This window comes from Oreochromis niloticus, linkage group LG10 (assembly GCF_001858045.2).
Source record: "Oreochromis niloticus isolate F11D_XX linkage group LG10, O_niloticus_UMD_NMBU, whole genome shotgun sequence".
Classification (NCBI taxonomy): Eukaryota; Metazoa; Chordata; class Actinopteri; order Cichliformes; family Cichlidae; genus Oreochromis; species Oreochromis niloticus.
This window is the reverse complement of record NC_031975.2, coordinates 15,612,948-15,628,032: the sequence shown is the minus strand read 5'-3', so window position 1 is coordinate 15,628,032 and position 15,085 is coordinate 15,612,948. Positions and strand designations below refer to the sequence as shown.

Below are 15,085 nucleotides of genomic sequence, written 5' to 3'. Positions count from 1 at the left end.
AGAGCAGGAGTACGTAAAATGTGAGTAAATATGTCAGGAAAAGCCTTGGGGATGTCAAACTCATTTTACATCATGGGATACATACAGCTGATTTTGATCTTAAGTGGGCCAAACCAGCGAACCTCCCCTTTCTGTCAGTGTAAAGTCGTCTAACTTTGTGTTTAATCCCATTTAATAAAAGAAAAAGGAGTGCAAGTTTAGCTGTACGTCTCAGTTTTTCTACATAAAACTAATAGAGCTGTAGTAAATGAAAGAAATCTGTCCCCACAAATAAATAAGTTTTTTAAATTACAGAAAAAGTTTCTTGTAGTTCACTGCCCGGACATACTTCACATTCACTGAAAATGTCCTTTTTTGCTCCTGTGGACCCTTTGTAAAAAAAAATATATAAATTTCTATACTAAATAGAGAAAAAACAGGAACTTTCATGTGTTTAATGGTTATTGTTTATCTATTACTTAATAGTAATAGATAAATTTCTGCATCAGGAAATTTCTTACGTCTTGCTTATACACTTTTGATGGATCACCTCTATTAGCCATGCTCTCTTGGAGGAAAACAGTTGACCTATTTAACTAAAATATCTGTCAATCGTAGAGGACATACATAGATAACAGCATTTTATTATATTTTAGGGGGAGATATCAATGACCTTTTTTCAAATCCTTATTAAATATTAAATTCAACATAAGCCATTCATTTGAATTCTTATCTAATAAATTGAAAGGTCATTTTTTTGTTACACAGTCATATTATAGGAGGGTCAAAAGGTTAATTAATATATATACTGTTGGTATTCCAGCTCCTCAGAATCAAATCTTACCAACTGATGCTCCAGCTCCACTATTAGCTGCCTCTCTTGCCCTCACCTTGCTGAGCTCCTGCAGCTCCCAGCTGAGCCTGAATGCAGTTAGGAAGGGGTCTTCGCTGGAGAGCGCAATTAGTGAGGGACTCGACAGTGCTTTGTAGATGTTGAGTCGTGAGCGCGAGTGCCGCAGGCTGTCCACATCCGAACTAGACACACACTCCACACAGTTGCAGCGCACCTGCAACATCAAACAAAACGTGGACGCTTGGACACATTTTAATGAGGCTTCTCTTTGTTTTGCAATGGCTCATGTTCCAGTCTTGCAAAGCAGCTGCTGTTCTGGGATGTCAAGGTATGATACTCAGACCTTCAAGGGACAACCTGACCTGAAGATGTATCTGCACGTTTACATTTTATAAAAATACACCACCACAGTGGATTTTAAATTAAACAAAGTGCATACGTTCAGCTATAATTCAAGGGGTTTACCAATAGGATCACAGTAATAGTTCAGGAATTACTGCCATCTTTTTACACAGTGCCCCACTTTCACATGCTTTGTCTTTAGTACTGAAAGGCATGCTCTGTTGGGTAATGATCATGCAAATGACTTGGCCTTTGAAGAATCTCCCATTTATTTGTCTTGAGAAATGCTTGTTTTGCGTTTGTAGCACCCTTCAGGTCATTACCCATTTGCACTGTAAAGCATCATCCCATCCTTTTGCAGCATTTGGCTGAATCTGACCAGAGAGTACAGCCCTGTACACTTCATCACAATTCATCCTGCTACTTCTATCAGCAGTCACATCATCAACAAACACTAGTAAACTGGCTCCACTGGCAGCCATACATGGTCATGTCATAAAAATGACTGCACCATGTTTGACAGATGATGTGGTCTGCTTCGGTTCAGGAGCTGCTTCTCTCCTTCTTTATTCTCCTGTCTTCCCATCATTCTGGCGCAAGTTAATCTCAACTTTATCTCCCTTCGAACTGTGCAGGCATTCTTAAATGCTTTAGGAGAAGAAGTCTAACCTGGACTTGTTGTTTTTTTAACATAGACAGTGGTTTGTACCTTGTCTTATAAACTCTCTTTTTATCTCTATCTTGATTGTTGACAATGATTCTTCTGCCTCCTTAAGAGTATTTCTGACTTGGTTTGATGTTTTGAATTTGTTTTTCTTAACCATAATTCTCACTAATCCTGTCTTTTGGTGTTGTTAAGCTGGCCAGTGAACTCTTTCTTTTTAGAATGTAACAGAGTGTTTATTTGGCCACACCAGCTAAAGTTTTACGATGTCTCTAATGGGTTTATTTTGTGTTTTCGGGTTAATGATATCCTCTTTCGCTCACATCAAGATCTCTGTGGACCTCATACTGAGAATTCAAATTAAAACCTAATAAATTTAAGTTAATCTTGTAATCGAATCCATATATTTTATCTACTTAAGTTTTCATGGAATAACCAGGAAACGGGCATCACCTGGTTATAAAACTGTTTATCACCCCAATGACTTCTGAGCCTCTGGAAATGGATTTAATTAACTTTTATTAAACCCTGCACTTCAAGCACATATTAGATGTTTGATTTAGAATCCACTGTGGTGGTATACAGAAGAAAAATTCCACAATTTGTGTCTTTGAACCCAAACTTTTATATGTGTAACTATGGTATCTTGCATAGAGATATTAGAGACAAATGGTTCACTCACCTCATGTGGCTGTGGCATAGACACACCTTTCTGCACCAGAAGCTTGATAATTTCATAGTTGTTGGTGTGTGCAGCAAGAATGATGGGAGTGATGTCAGGGGTGAAGTCAGAGAACTGCTTGTCCAGTAAGATCGGTGGAACCTTTGCAGGGAGATGAGAGAATGACAGCACATGTGAACAAAGCTGTCAAAGAAATACAATAGGTGCTGACCTGCACAGTACCTGGGGCTTTTAGCTCCTGGAGGTAAAGATAGTTCAAATCCAAACAAGAAATTGTCCCCTTGGAAAAAGACAAAATCCATATCAAGGCTTTTGTAAGGGGCACCAGTAACAGCAAAGTGAAATGCATCAGCGTTTAACACATTTCAGAGGGAATTATGCTCAGAGAGAAACTCATTCTACCTATCCCTCTTATCACCCACTCCAGCTAAGTCCTTTTTCAATTCCCATATCATTCAAGAGGGGGGGTAGAGGTGCGGGCAGCAGAGGAGCAAGCTGTGCCTTTTTAATTCTTTTAATTGAAGGCCTATTATCTGATTCTGTGGTGAGGGAGAATGGGAGAAGAGAGCGAAGACAGCTCAAGAATGATTGGAGGATAAACATGCAATAGGTAAGGACCTGCTTAGCAACTCAAGGCAAAATGATGGCAGATGGGACTATGACTTTCTGGTTTTAGTGAAAGAGCTTTGCCAAGAATGTTAAAGAGACACCAAGCTTGAGAAGGCTTGGTCTAAACTTTAACAACACCAGGAAAATAGCAATGTAGTTGATATTTTACACCTTTTGAGTCCACAGACTGAGTTTTGTTTAAGCTGTCTTGGTGGTTCAGTGAAACAAAAACAAAAAAAAAAAGATCTACATATACAGAATTGCATAGGTAATTTAAATGCAGTTCATCCATACCAACTCACAAGTGCTAATTAGCTTAAGATAAGGAGTTTATGCGTAGAAATGGTCTTTGGTGTATGGTAAATGTTAAATGTGGCACTTATATTGTGCCTTTGTGCCTCACTGATTCAGTCACACACATTCATACAGTGCTTTTGTCCATGCCTAAGCTCTTCTAGCCAACATTCAGACACACACTGATACTCCGATGGATACATCAGGGGAAACTTGTGATTCAGTACGTTGTCCAAGGATCGCCTATCTGAGCCACAGCCACCCAGTGACAAAAATGGTAGACCAGCATTATAAAATTTCATTTAATTATGAAATTATAAAACCCACTTAAGTGGTAGTGACATTTAAAGTTATATCAACTTTAAAAAACAGCATGTTACATTATAAACATTTTATATGAGATTAAGGTTTAGGATTTTTCCTTGCTCAGAATGGGCCCATGGAGGGTATCACACTATTTGTAAGATACTAAAAAATTATTCTATGATTGAAGATCCCTGCATTATGCAGTATTAATATAATATCAACCAGCAGTTATAGTGTCTTGGCTTTGCAGGGCAGTCACAGCTACCTCAATTTAATTTATGTAAATTAAAATTACCTCAGAGTTATTACCTGCTCACTGTTTCTGCCAATCTAAACCCTTACTATCATAGTTAATTATATAATCAGAGTGTTTTTCCATTGAAACAGCAAAGGACACTGTATGATAGTCTAGCAAAACTCCTCATTTAAATCGTGCCCTGTAGATATATCTGCATTTTTCCCATTAATTGTGATGTATTTCGATCTGACTGCGCTAACACTGACATACACTCAGTTACCACTTTATTGGAAGCACCTTGCTTGTACTTGCTTGTATCTTTGTGGCACAGACCCAACAAGGTGCTGGAAACATTTCTCAGAGATCTTGGTCCATATTGACAGGATTGCATCACACAGCTGCTGCAGATTTGTCACCTGCACATCCACGATGTGAAAGTCCCGTTCTGCCATATCCCAAAGGTGCTCTGCTGGATTGTAATCTGGCGACAGCGGAGAACAGCGAGTACTTCGAGCACACAGAGCTCACTGTCAGATCCAGGAAACCACTTTGAGATGATTTGAGTTTTACGACCAAGTGTGTTAACGCTGTGGTCATAAAGGGATGGATATGGTCAGCAACAAAACTCAGGTAAACTATTGTGTTTAAACAACGCTCAGGTGGTCCAAAGTGTGCCGAGAAAATATACCCCTCCCACACATTTATACCACCACCACTAACTAAGCCAGGTTGGATCCATGCTTTGATGTCTTTTGCACCAAATTCTGCTTCTATGTGGGTTTAATATTCTATCAAATGTTAAAAAAGTCATTTTCACCCAGAGAAAACCACTCACTGGATATTTTCTTTTTTCAGGCCATTCTCTTTAAACCCTAGAGATGGCAGTGTGGGAAAATCCCAGTAGATCATCGCTTGAAATACCAGCCAGTGTGGCACAAACAACAATGCCATATTCAAAGTCACTTAGATCATTTTTGTCCCATTCTGATGCTCTATTTGAACTTCAGCAGCCTGCACTGACCGTGTCTACATGCCTAAATGCACTGGGCTGCTGCCATGTAGTTGGCTGGTTACATATTCATGTTTAAAAACAGCTGAACACCTATATTATAAAAAGATTTCTTTCTTTAAAAAATACATACACAAAAAGAAAGTTAAAAAAAGACCTAGACTCTTTGATATTTGCGAAGCTAAATAAAGCTATTAAATCCTAAAAGACCAACTATAGGCATGACAGTATAAGTCACAGTTAAGACAAGATCTGAGATGTTTTAACGATATTTCACTTGCAAGCAGTCTATTATGAGCAGAAGCAGAAATAGTAAGCCTTTGTCACCACTGCTCACTGAGGAACAAAGCATGAAGAATTGTTCTCCAGGGGGTTTTGGTTCATTTTCTCCAAAATGTTTCATCATTCATATAGCATCCAAAAAATCATTATATCACACAGGGACACTAATTACTTGGGTAGCTTACTCTCAGAGCAGTCACAGTGCAGCAGGAACTCTAAAGCGTGGCACAGAGCCATGTCTAAGAGTCATCACATTTCGCCGAGGTGGGTGATCTAATAAGCTACAGTATATACATTCTGTTCTCCATGTGGGAGGAGGTGGGACATCAAATAATCTACATCAAACAGCCTTGGCCTGTGCCCAAGCAAACTGATATATGTGAAACTATGGTAATTGCGGAGAAAGGAAAATAAAAAGCCCACTCTTCTGAGTAACACATATTTGTTACTCATAGGGAATCCACCATAAGCATACTGATTAAAAATACAACAGTGGCATCTGCAACAGCAGAGTGTGCGGTTACTTTTGTTTTCACCGTGCTCCATTTTGAGCCTCCCTGCTGGTTTTCTACTGTCATCCGACATCATCACAAATGTTTAGATAGAACTCGCGTGAAAATGGGACACCAGGCGGTTTTTGAATTACACTGTGGAAAATAAGCTCAAGTCTCAGATTCAAGCGAGCATGAATGCATTTACTCCGCATCATGCTCTGTGTTATAGGAAGGAGAAGGATTTCCCTCCATAAGTGCACTTATATGGAAAGGCTGACAGAAAAAGACGTAAAAAAATAAAATAAAATAAAAACAAAACTCAAAATCACCCAAAGGTCATGCAACTGAGAAACTGTGTGAAATCCATTGTTTGCCACTGACAGATGCATATCTGTTCTCAGAGGATAATACATGGAGCTGTTCAAAAAGCTGATATGCATGCGGTCCTCAGCGGAAAACAAATAAGCCAAAACACTTGTGAGATTATTACAAACATGTCATTCAGACGGCCTAAAATAGAAAGACAAATATACACAATTCCAGCCAAGCGCAAAATGAATCTTGGTATTAATAAATCTCAGAGAAGACACTGGCAACAGATAGGATGTGCTTTTTCCAAAGAGTTTTTTAATATAATCAATGAGCTTCTATTGGAGTGATATGGTGGCACTAGAGTGATCTGTTTTCACAGCCTACTCAGTGGATGGGAAAAAGCACTATCTTACAAAGGCATTAAGATAAAGTGTGCCACCTGATTAATGTCACAGCTGAGCGGTTCAGACTGGAAATTTCATCCATTTGACAAACAATCCCAATCTCTCGCTTTGAGCTCACGCTGCCTTTTCCTGCTTATTATTTTCCCCCTTTCCTTCCATTTTTCAACTTTCGTTCAACTTAATTTTAACTTGAGCTTGCTTCATTTATTAAAACTCTTACTGCAACAGGTTGAGAACAGGAGGAGCATCTCTCCATCATTACTGCTCACAGGGAGAGGAAAAGAAGGACGTATGTGTGCATGTGAAAGCACACAGAGCAGTAAGTCGACGGAAACTAAAGCTCTACACATTTTGTTCCTGTTCATTACTATAAGTGGAGTATTAATGAATAGCGGTCCACAAACTAATGTGAAACCTTCCTAGAGTAAATAAGAGCAAAGCTAAATTAAACAGTGTATTTTCTCTGAGTGAACATGCTCATTAAACCTCTCTCTCTGTAAGACTTGTTCCTTTTCCAAAAGACAGAAGGCTTATGAAGCAGCTTTTTGGAGTGTCAGCTTTTGTTGTTGCCAGCAATACTGGGTCAGTTAATCTGGATGGTCTAAAAAGCTCCAGGCAACTGCAATCAGTTTATAAGCTATACAGTGAGTAGCAGTATTTTACTGGGACTGGCAATCACACTTTATCATTCAGTCACGAAGGTCCCTGAGCTGCTGGATGTTGTTTTTAGATTTAAAACTAAAGTATCCAGAAATCCTTTACTGCTATTGGGTAGAAATTCAATAATAACCTTATATGTATCTATATGTAGTGTAATTCAAGCGGTTGGAGAGGAACGTCTGCACATACTCTTTGCTCCACCACTAGTATTTAGAAACTCTCGAGTGTGGTGGGAGACTCTAGCCAATCACAGGGTTTTCAGAGAGAGCGCTTTCCTGATGGCTGTACTGTGTATGCAAATCCATACAGACTTGGGTTACTAAAGTTGGACAAGCTGGTATATAATGATGTGCTACGTGATCGCTAGCAACACAGCTATGTTAGCGTAACATAAACACAGTGAAGCTGGAGGATGATCGCTAACTTTTTTCCACTCGATAAGTTAATGTGAGGATTCCCGATGGTTAGGGACAAATGCAATCGCATGGCAGGATGCTGTAAACGGACCAAACTTCAGTCAGGAGAGCAACTGAAATAATACATCCACAATATGAGGTTAGTCATTAATATACTGCAACAACATGGGAATAGAGCAGGTGCGAGATAATTCAACATTAATGAATCAATAGTACGGAAGTGGAGGAAGAGAGAAGAATGAGTTGAGTAAAGTTTGACTTATCTGATTGTTTTGTTTCACTTAATGTGCCTTATAATCCGGTGCGCCTTATGGTCCAAAAAATAAGGTACCCTACTGAAAACAGGACTGCTAACTTAGTCAGTGATATTAGAATACAAACCCCATTTAGGACCATTATTTGTCTTATTGCTCTACCATGCTGTGCTTAGGAATGATGTCTTGCCAGTGGCAAGACTCTGATTTTATACCTTACCCTTAAACATCTCTATTTGACACTGAAAGAAGAAAACTTTTCAAAATTCTCAGTGTTTGCAGGACGTTTCCCTCTTTTATCTAACCATTTTCATAGTGACTGGATAGGTTTTGTTGATGAAGGCTAAATGTTTGAATTGAATGTTGCAAATATTTAAGCCTTCTGCGAACCGCATCCAAACAATCAGGCACAGCTGTGTCTAATTCAATTTAATGTTGATGCAGCTCACAGCTTCTGCTGAGCACACGTATCAAATGTGCTCTTTTAGTGGGAGGGCCTGAGGGTGGAGAGAGTAGAGGGCAGAAGGAGGGTGAGAGCTGCACCTTCATATTCCGGCTCTTTTTGTCATTTGCAGCTTTAAGGTGGGAATACTTTGGAAGTAACACTCTAAACATAAAGAGTAAAGGATTTTTAAAAAATTCTAATCATTCATTAATGCGGGCATTCGATTAATTCAGCTTACGATAAATGATAAAGGCGGTGCATTTGTTAAATGGTACACTGTACTAGTTAGAAGAATGTTATTATGTTGGCTACAAATGAAACTGGCACAGGTCCTGGCACACAAATGGATTAAACACTGCACTTAAAAACAGCACAAAAAAAAATCCAACCCCAAATTAAAAAATGCAATTAACTGCTAAAAGCAGAGAAACAAAAAAATTCGCTGGAAAAGCTAAAAAAAAAAAAAAATGATAATAACTTGGAGAGAAAATAAATGTCAACTATTGTTTCCCTGCTACTATGACTCCAACCTGGACAGCCGAGAACAGTCTCGGCAGAGAGGCGCTTGTGGCTCTTGTAAATTTATGTTAATATGCAACTCTTTCCACTTTCCTCAGTCCCTTCCTCACCTGCATGCCACCACTCGGCTTCTTGTGATTTAGCAGCAGCTCCACTGCTCCGACCACTTCCTTGCGAATTGCGTGCAGCAGGGCGTCGCCGACATACACGTTGAAGCTCAGCAAGAGTTCGATGATTTCCAGGTTCTCGTTCTCAATGGCAATCAGCAGAGCTGTGCGGCCGAGAGGGTCGATGCAATTGATGTTGATCTTGAAGTAGATCTCAGCCTCCTGCCAAAATAAAGTGATTGAAAGCCAGAGTTTGTTTCAAGACCTACTCTGGGACTCTGGGGTTCATTGATTATGGAGGAAGACACACAGGGAATGAACATTTTTGAAAGGAACTGTAAACTCTTCGCACCTTTTGTAACTGAACAAGCTACTAAAAGTTTGTAGTTTTTCCTCTGAATCTGGAGGAGTGGAGTGGGAGTGAGTTTACCAGATCTCTGTAGCTCACTTCTCTTTTGTATCTGCATTTGAAGCTAGCAGCACAAGACTAAGCTCGCCACTACTGCTGGCATAACACAACTCAATATCCAGTTGAACTGTTGGCAGTCAGGTTGAATTGTGGGGAATGTAGGAATCAGAGTACCCCATGTTTCTGCTGCATTGATTTTACACTTTATACTTTTCTTTTTTAACTTACTGTTGTCTTGTAAGTAGCTTTCTGTCATTAGCTGCCTACACACACAATATTTTAAGAAAAATCACAACAAAAAGGAAGTTGTGAGAATCGGCATATAACATTTTTAAACAGATATTTTTGTTTTCAGAATAGATTTAAAGCAAATGCATTTCTCCAAGTTTATGAAAACAACAACCTTTTTAAATGTTAAAGAAAGGAAAAAAAGACGTTGATTAATGCAGATGTCCCTTCTTAATCTCTATATGGACAAGCCAAGTGGGCAAACTATCACAAATTGTTATTGTGGATCGTGATGTCATTTGTCACTATATTGCTAGATGACATGTCCTGATATATTACAATTTTCAGCCTCTCCGTTGCTACGGGACTACAAAGCAGCTGCTCCCTGCCAACACTTTGTCTCTGCTACTGGTTTCTATAAAGAGCCTGCGTATTATTTGAAATGCATAGCAATTATTATGACTTTGCATCCTGCCCATGAATCTTCCAATCTCTTCCATGTCAATCAAATTAGATTAACGCTTTAATATTGAGCCATTCCCTCATCCATAATTTTGAGCTTGATGCATCTGCGTTAATTCATCCCTTTATCAGTCAGTTTCTCCATTCCTCCACATAAACACACACACCTCAAGCGCTTGCTTGACACTCGCATAGTCCCCTTTCTCGACGGCTCCAAGGTAGGCTTTCTCTAAAGGCGACAGCTCCGACTCGGCCCGCACAATTCTCAACGGGATTCGGTCCCGGTATGAGGAGCTGTCAGTCCGCCGGTAGTAGAGCTGTGACATCTCTCTAAGCTTCAGCTGACCAGCACCCTGTTAACACTGCTACAGCTGCTGCCGGGCTGGCGGGGTTCACACTAGAGAGGATAGAGACAAAGCTGTAGAATAAGCTTGTTGTTGGTTTTTGCATAACAAGTAAGGAAAGAAGGAAAAGAGAGGACAGTGAATACACATGCAGAGCAGAAAGGGCTGTAATACTGAGATGAAGCTACAGTAGTAGTTGACCCCTCTCCATTTATTACATGAGCTACATGATCTAATTAAGAACTGCCTGATTATAAGTGTTTTCCTACAAACTGTGCAAGAATTACAGTTGAATAAAAGCTCATTTTAAATGTAATATAACTAATGAAGAAATTTAATATAAGATGACAAGTAGACAAGTGGAATAAGACAGTCAGGAGTCACCTGTCATGCGGTGAGAGGTGGAGAACAGCCTAGACAGATGTCGAGCTCAACACATGATAAACCATTATTTAAATATTATGGTTTTATTTGGAAATAAAGAAAAAAAAGTGCCTTTTAGTGTTCTTGTAGCATTTAGTAAGTTTCAAGCGCTCAGAATCTAACGTCAGGCAATGTTTACATGCTGGCAAAAATCAAAGGATAAAAATGTTTAAGTTGTGAGGTAGGAAAGAAATAAAAAACGACTCCACTGCATTGTTTTCCTCTGGTGTCCTGTTAGAGAGCTCTAAACTAAAGCAGAAAGATCAAGCGTAGACATGACAGCGGCTGCTCCTGCTGAACATGTTTCACAAACAGCCATCACGATACACAGCACACACTGCAGGAAGGACTTTGCAGCTGCACTGGATGGTACGATTCATTAAATCTCAAGTTTCTAACTGCTTTATGTAATGTGTTTAATCATTACTAGTTGACTGACATCTTCTCAAATAATATGCACTTTGTTTTATTTCCTCTGGCAACAGTCCCTGGTTTCTCTGCAATCTAAAACATCTCTAAATATATTGTAACATTGAAATACTGAATGTAGATAAAAAGATAAGATATTAGTGTTTAAATCATGTAAAAAGCAGCATTAGTACAATGCTTCTGTCACAAACCCATTTTAAAATTCAAAACTGGAGCAACCATAATAATGACTCCAAACCAGCATCTGTGCGGATGTGTCGACTGTCACCTCTGAACATATTTGCAAAATATTCTGACGGCCCTCAGAGAATTTAAAACCAAAAGGAGCAAAGCAGACAAGAACACAGACAGTGCCGGAGATGAGGGCGAAATATAAACCAGGTGAGTCAAAAACAACATTAAGTGGAAAACACTGCACAGTAGTAAACATAACAAAAAGCAAGAAGTTCAAGTAGTTAGTGCCTAAAGGCTCCCCTCTCTCTCTTCCCACCGTCTCAGGACAACTCATTACTGCATCTATCCGAAAAATAATGATTGGACCCGCAGCAGCCTAATTAGTTTATGAGAACAAGCCGAAATGCGGCGATTTCTTTAATAAATATGAGTAAAAATATTCATGCTGTGCCCAGAGTCCCACATCCTAAAATAGCGCATTTAAAGGCACAGTTCAAAACTTTTGATGCTATCATTATTGGCTCTTTTACTGATATGAGAACATGGTAGGTTTGGATATAGTTTGTTTCCCCTGTGTTTCCTGTCTTTCTAAGTTAATTTGCTTCAAGTGGTCAAGTGCTTCTTTCATAATCATCAGTGTGATATCAAACTTCTAGCATTAGCCACAGTTAAAAGGAGGATTAAGGTACTTTCACTGAAGGCTTTGTTACACTGTAACAAAGCCTTCATTTAAATAAACAAGCTGTGTGATTGGTTATGCTTTCAGTTTTAGGTGGGAGAACTTTTTTTTCAGTCTGGTGTTAAGAATTCAGATGTTGAACATGATTGATCATCTATAGGAGCAGAGAATGTCTAAAATTGAGGGTAAAAGTCCTAAAAGTGGATAATATTAAAGGAAAACAATACTTTCCCTTGATCCTGTCTGGACCTGCATTTTGATGGCAGCATTTCATCATACCTCATCTGAGATCCTGAGTTTGATTTTACAGAGACCAGTTTACCTGTATAAGTAATTGCATGTAACTGTCAACATAAGGAGCCTGTTTAGCAGAAACTCTGCTTTCAGTACAACAAGTGGTTTATGATAAAAGTAGCAAAGCACAAGCCAAACAAAACAATATGTATCTGTGTTCAAAAAAACAAAATTATAATTTAATTTTGCTCAAAAACACACAGTAAGTTACGTCATCAGTGTTCTCTGTGATATTGGTTTTCATTTGTTTGCTAAAATGCTATAATGTTTTAGACAAGAGTGTGTTTTAGTGTTTATCTGACACAGATTAGATCAGGCTACATATTGCAGTGTGAGGGTTATGTTATATTTTCTGGTGCTTGCTTGAACCTGCGACAGAAATTGCCTCAAAAGACAGCCGCTATTAAGGGAAGCTGCCAACCAAGCAGAAACACTACAAAAGGTACGGCCTGCTGATACCTCTGTGTGCAAATACCGAAACGCACACGCAGGCGCCCACGCTCAGTAGCGCACAAGCCAATACACACAGCCACGCACACGCGCGCGCACATACAGAGGTAGCCTTTCTGTGCACTGGCTCTCTTCCCCTAATGAGTTTGCCGAATTCAATGCATTACTTGGAAATGGGAAATCTCAGCTGTTTGATTACACGGTGCAGCAGCGCACCAACGCCACGGCAGGGAATCTTTTATTCTGAAAGTTGTAGTTCTCAAGCAGCATCGAATGGATTTCCAACAGACCATGCAGCATATTTAAAGCCCACCCCGCGCTTACAGTACGGGTGAAAACAATCATTAAACTGCCACGGTTTAATTTTGTATCAGAAATCTTCCGAGGGTAACATGCCTAACTCTTGTCTGCTACAGAGCCTTTTATAGTCAAAGATTAGTAGTAGTACACAGACGCAAATGACTAACCTTTGGGATGATGGACATTGGAACTTCGCTCAGGGAGCTCAGTGGTTTTCCTGTGGAAAACAGCATGAAAATAATTCGCCTCAACTTCTTGGAATTTGTATCCCCATAAATGTAGAAACAGCAGTGTGAAAATCCCGCTTGTTAGTGTTAGAGATGTCAGCGCGTCTTTTCCCTGTTTTTTTTTTTTTTTTTAGTGTAGTACGCATTCTTCCCTCTCGTTTTTTGGAGACTTCTTAGCACTCCTCCTGAGAATCCACATTTGGTCAGGTTTAATCACGATTTCCATTCGGTCTTTTACGGAGGGGGTGCGGGAAAAAACGCAGACCGGCTCACACCGCATTAAACTCACCGCGCAACAAATCCTGGAGACGAAAATAGGCAACAACAACCAAGTTCCCTCGGTGGATTACACCTGTTTTTTCAACGCCTCCAGTTTTCCCCAGGGTGTACATCCACCAGTGTTCTTATCCACCTGTTGGAGGTGATTGAGCGAAAAGCAGCGCCTCCAGAAATAAACGCAGAGCAGCCAGATGCCTGGCAGGCGGTCTGCGGAATAATGCTGCTGCAGACGGGTTGTGCGCACTTGGAGACGCATCGAACACAGTGGCACTGCAAGAGGAAAGGGAGAAAAAAAAAAAACATCTTAGCAGGCAAGTCAGCCAGGCGTTTAGTCTCACTTCCACTGAATTAAAGTTACACTTGACAAACTACACGATTCCACCTTCACATTCAGCTGCTCATCCAATGAGTTGTGGGAATTTGATTAGCATCAGAAGCCAGTAAAATTCACTAAAAATCACATAAACATCAATCCGGATTAGTTATTTTTGATTAAAGGCGTTTAAAACTGATATACAATTCGGAATTCAACTCAAATTGATGTGGAGAAAAGAGACATATGTAGGATATTCACCAGACTCACTTACTATTTGAATGTTTAAGAATTGGAATGACTAGAAGGCAACTTTGAGATTTATCACCTAATCAGGCTCAAACCAGGTTCACTGTGTTTTACTGATTTGCTTATGTCAGTTATACTATGGATGCCTATAGGAAGAGAATTGACTGAGGCAGCTCACATCCCTTCTGTCTTAGTTATCAGTGACTTGGACAAACTTCAGGTCCTTGGATTTGGCACTAAACAGTTCACCAGGCCTTCTTCAAACACAGTTCCTCTCTCCCTCCCTGATTTATACATCTGGCTGTGTTATAAATTCTTTTTAAAAGTGTGTAATGCTGTTGAAAGTTTAAACAGTCATGTTCAAAGAGTCTCCCGGCCAGACTCAGTCTTTGTGTTTTGCTGTGTGAGAGTTTATGTTGGCAGAAAATGCATTTAAACTGCAGGTCCGGTCACAATGAAATGTCACCGGGGATACTCATTTGGCTACAGAGAGCGTTTGATTATTCACTGTTTGCTTCTGCCAGGACGGATACACTGGATCCACACATTGTTTGTGCGGACTGGATACAAGAAAGATATATGGGCTTTGACCGCTTATCCATCTTCCTTTGTACTCTGCTCTTGCTCATTCACAGCTAGTCAACGTAATCATTCAGAACTACTGTACGGTATATTCACTGGAACAACACACAGTGGATCACCAGTAATAGCTTGATAGGGTCTTTGTTTCATGCATGCTTATAAATACATGTCAACTTAGTCTTCAAAGAAAAAAAAGAAAGAATCCCCCCTTCTCTATTTGCACTTTCGGCATCCTCTTGAGAAATTTCTTAATTAAAAATAATTTAATGCGTCATGTCTCTGCTGCTAATTTCTTTGATGTACTCTGTGGAGTCAGATTAAATGACTACACCCGTGAGACTGCAGGGTTCCCTGCTCTCACCCTGAATCCCACA

The 15,085-nt window shown here is 39.7% G+C and overlaps 1 protein-coding gene across 3 annotated transcripts in view; it reads right to left on the bottom strand.

The window, feature by feature from the left end:
* Positions 1-13,879, bottom strand: part of trpc4a (transient receptor potential cation channel, subfamily C, member 4a) — a 28,871-nt gene extending 14,992 nt beyond the window's left edge. The window contains exons 1-6 of one of the 3 annotated variants that reach the window (XM_005472283.4): positions 13,578-13,879; positions 13,229-13,278; positions 10,136-10,365; positions 8,873-9,091; positions 2,521-2,661; positions 870-1,046 (exon numbers count right to left, since the gene is read on the bottom strand). In XM_005472283.4, coding sequence (XP_005472340.1) covers positions 870-1,046; positions 2,521-2,661; positions 8,873-9,091; positions 10,136-10,294 — 696 coding nt within the window. In that variant the 5' untranslated portion in view covers positions 10,295-10,365; positions 13,229-13,278; positions 13,578-13,879. Of the gene's footprint in view, positions 1-869; positions 1,047-2,520; positions 2,662-8,872; positions 9,092-10,135; positions 10,366-13,228 lie in introns of all 3 variants that reach the window. The other 2 variants (XM_025910813.1, XM_003446873.5) reach the window with 2 other exon arrangements.
* Positions 13,880-15,085: the final 1,206 nt, after the last annotated feature.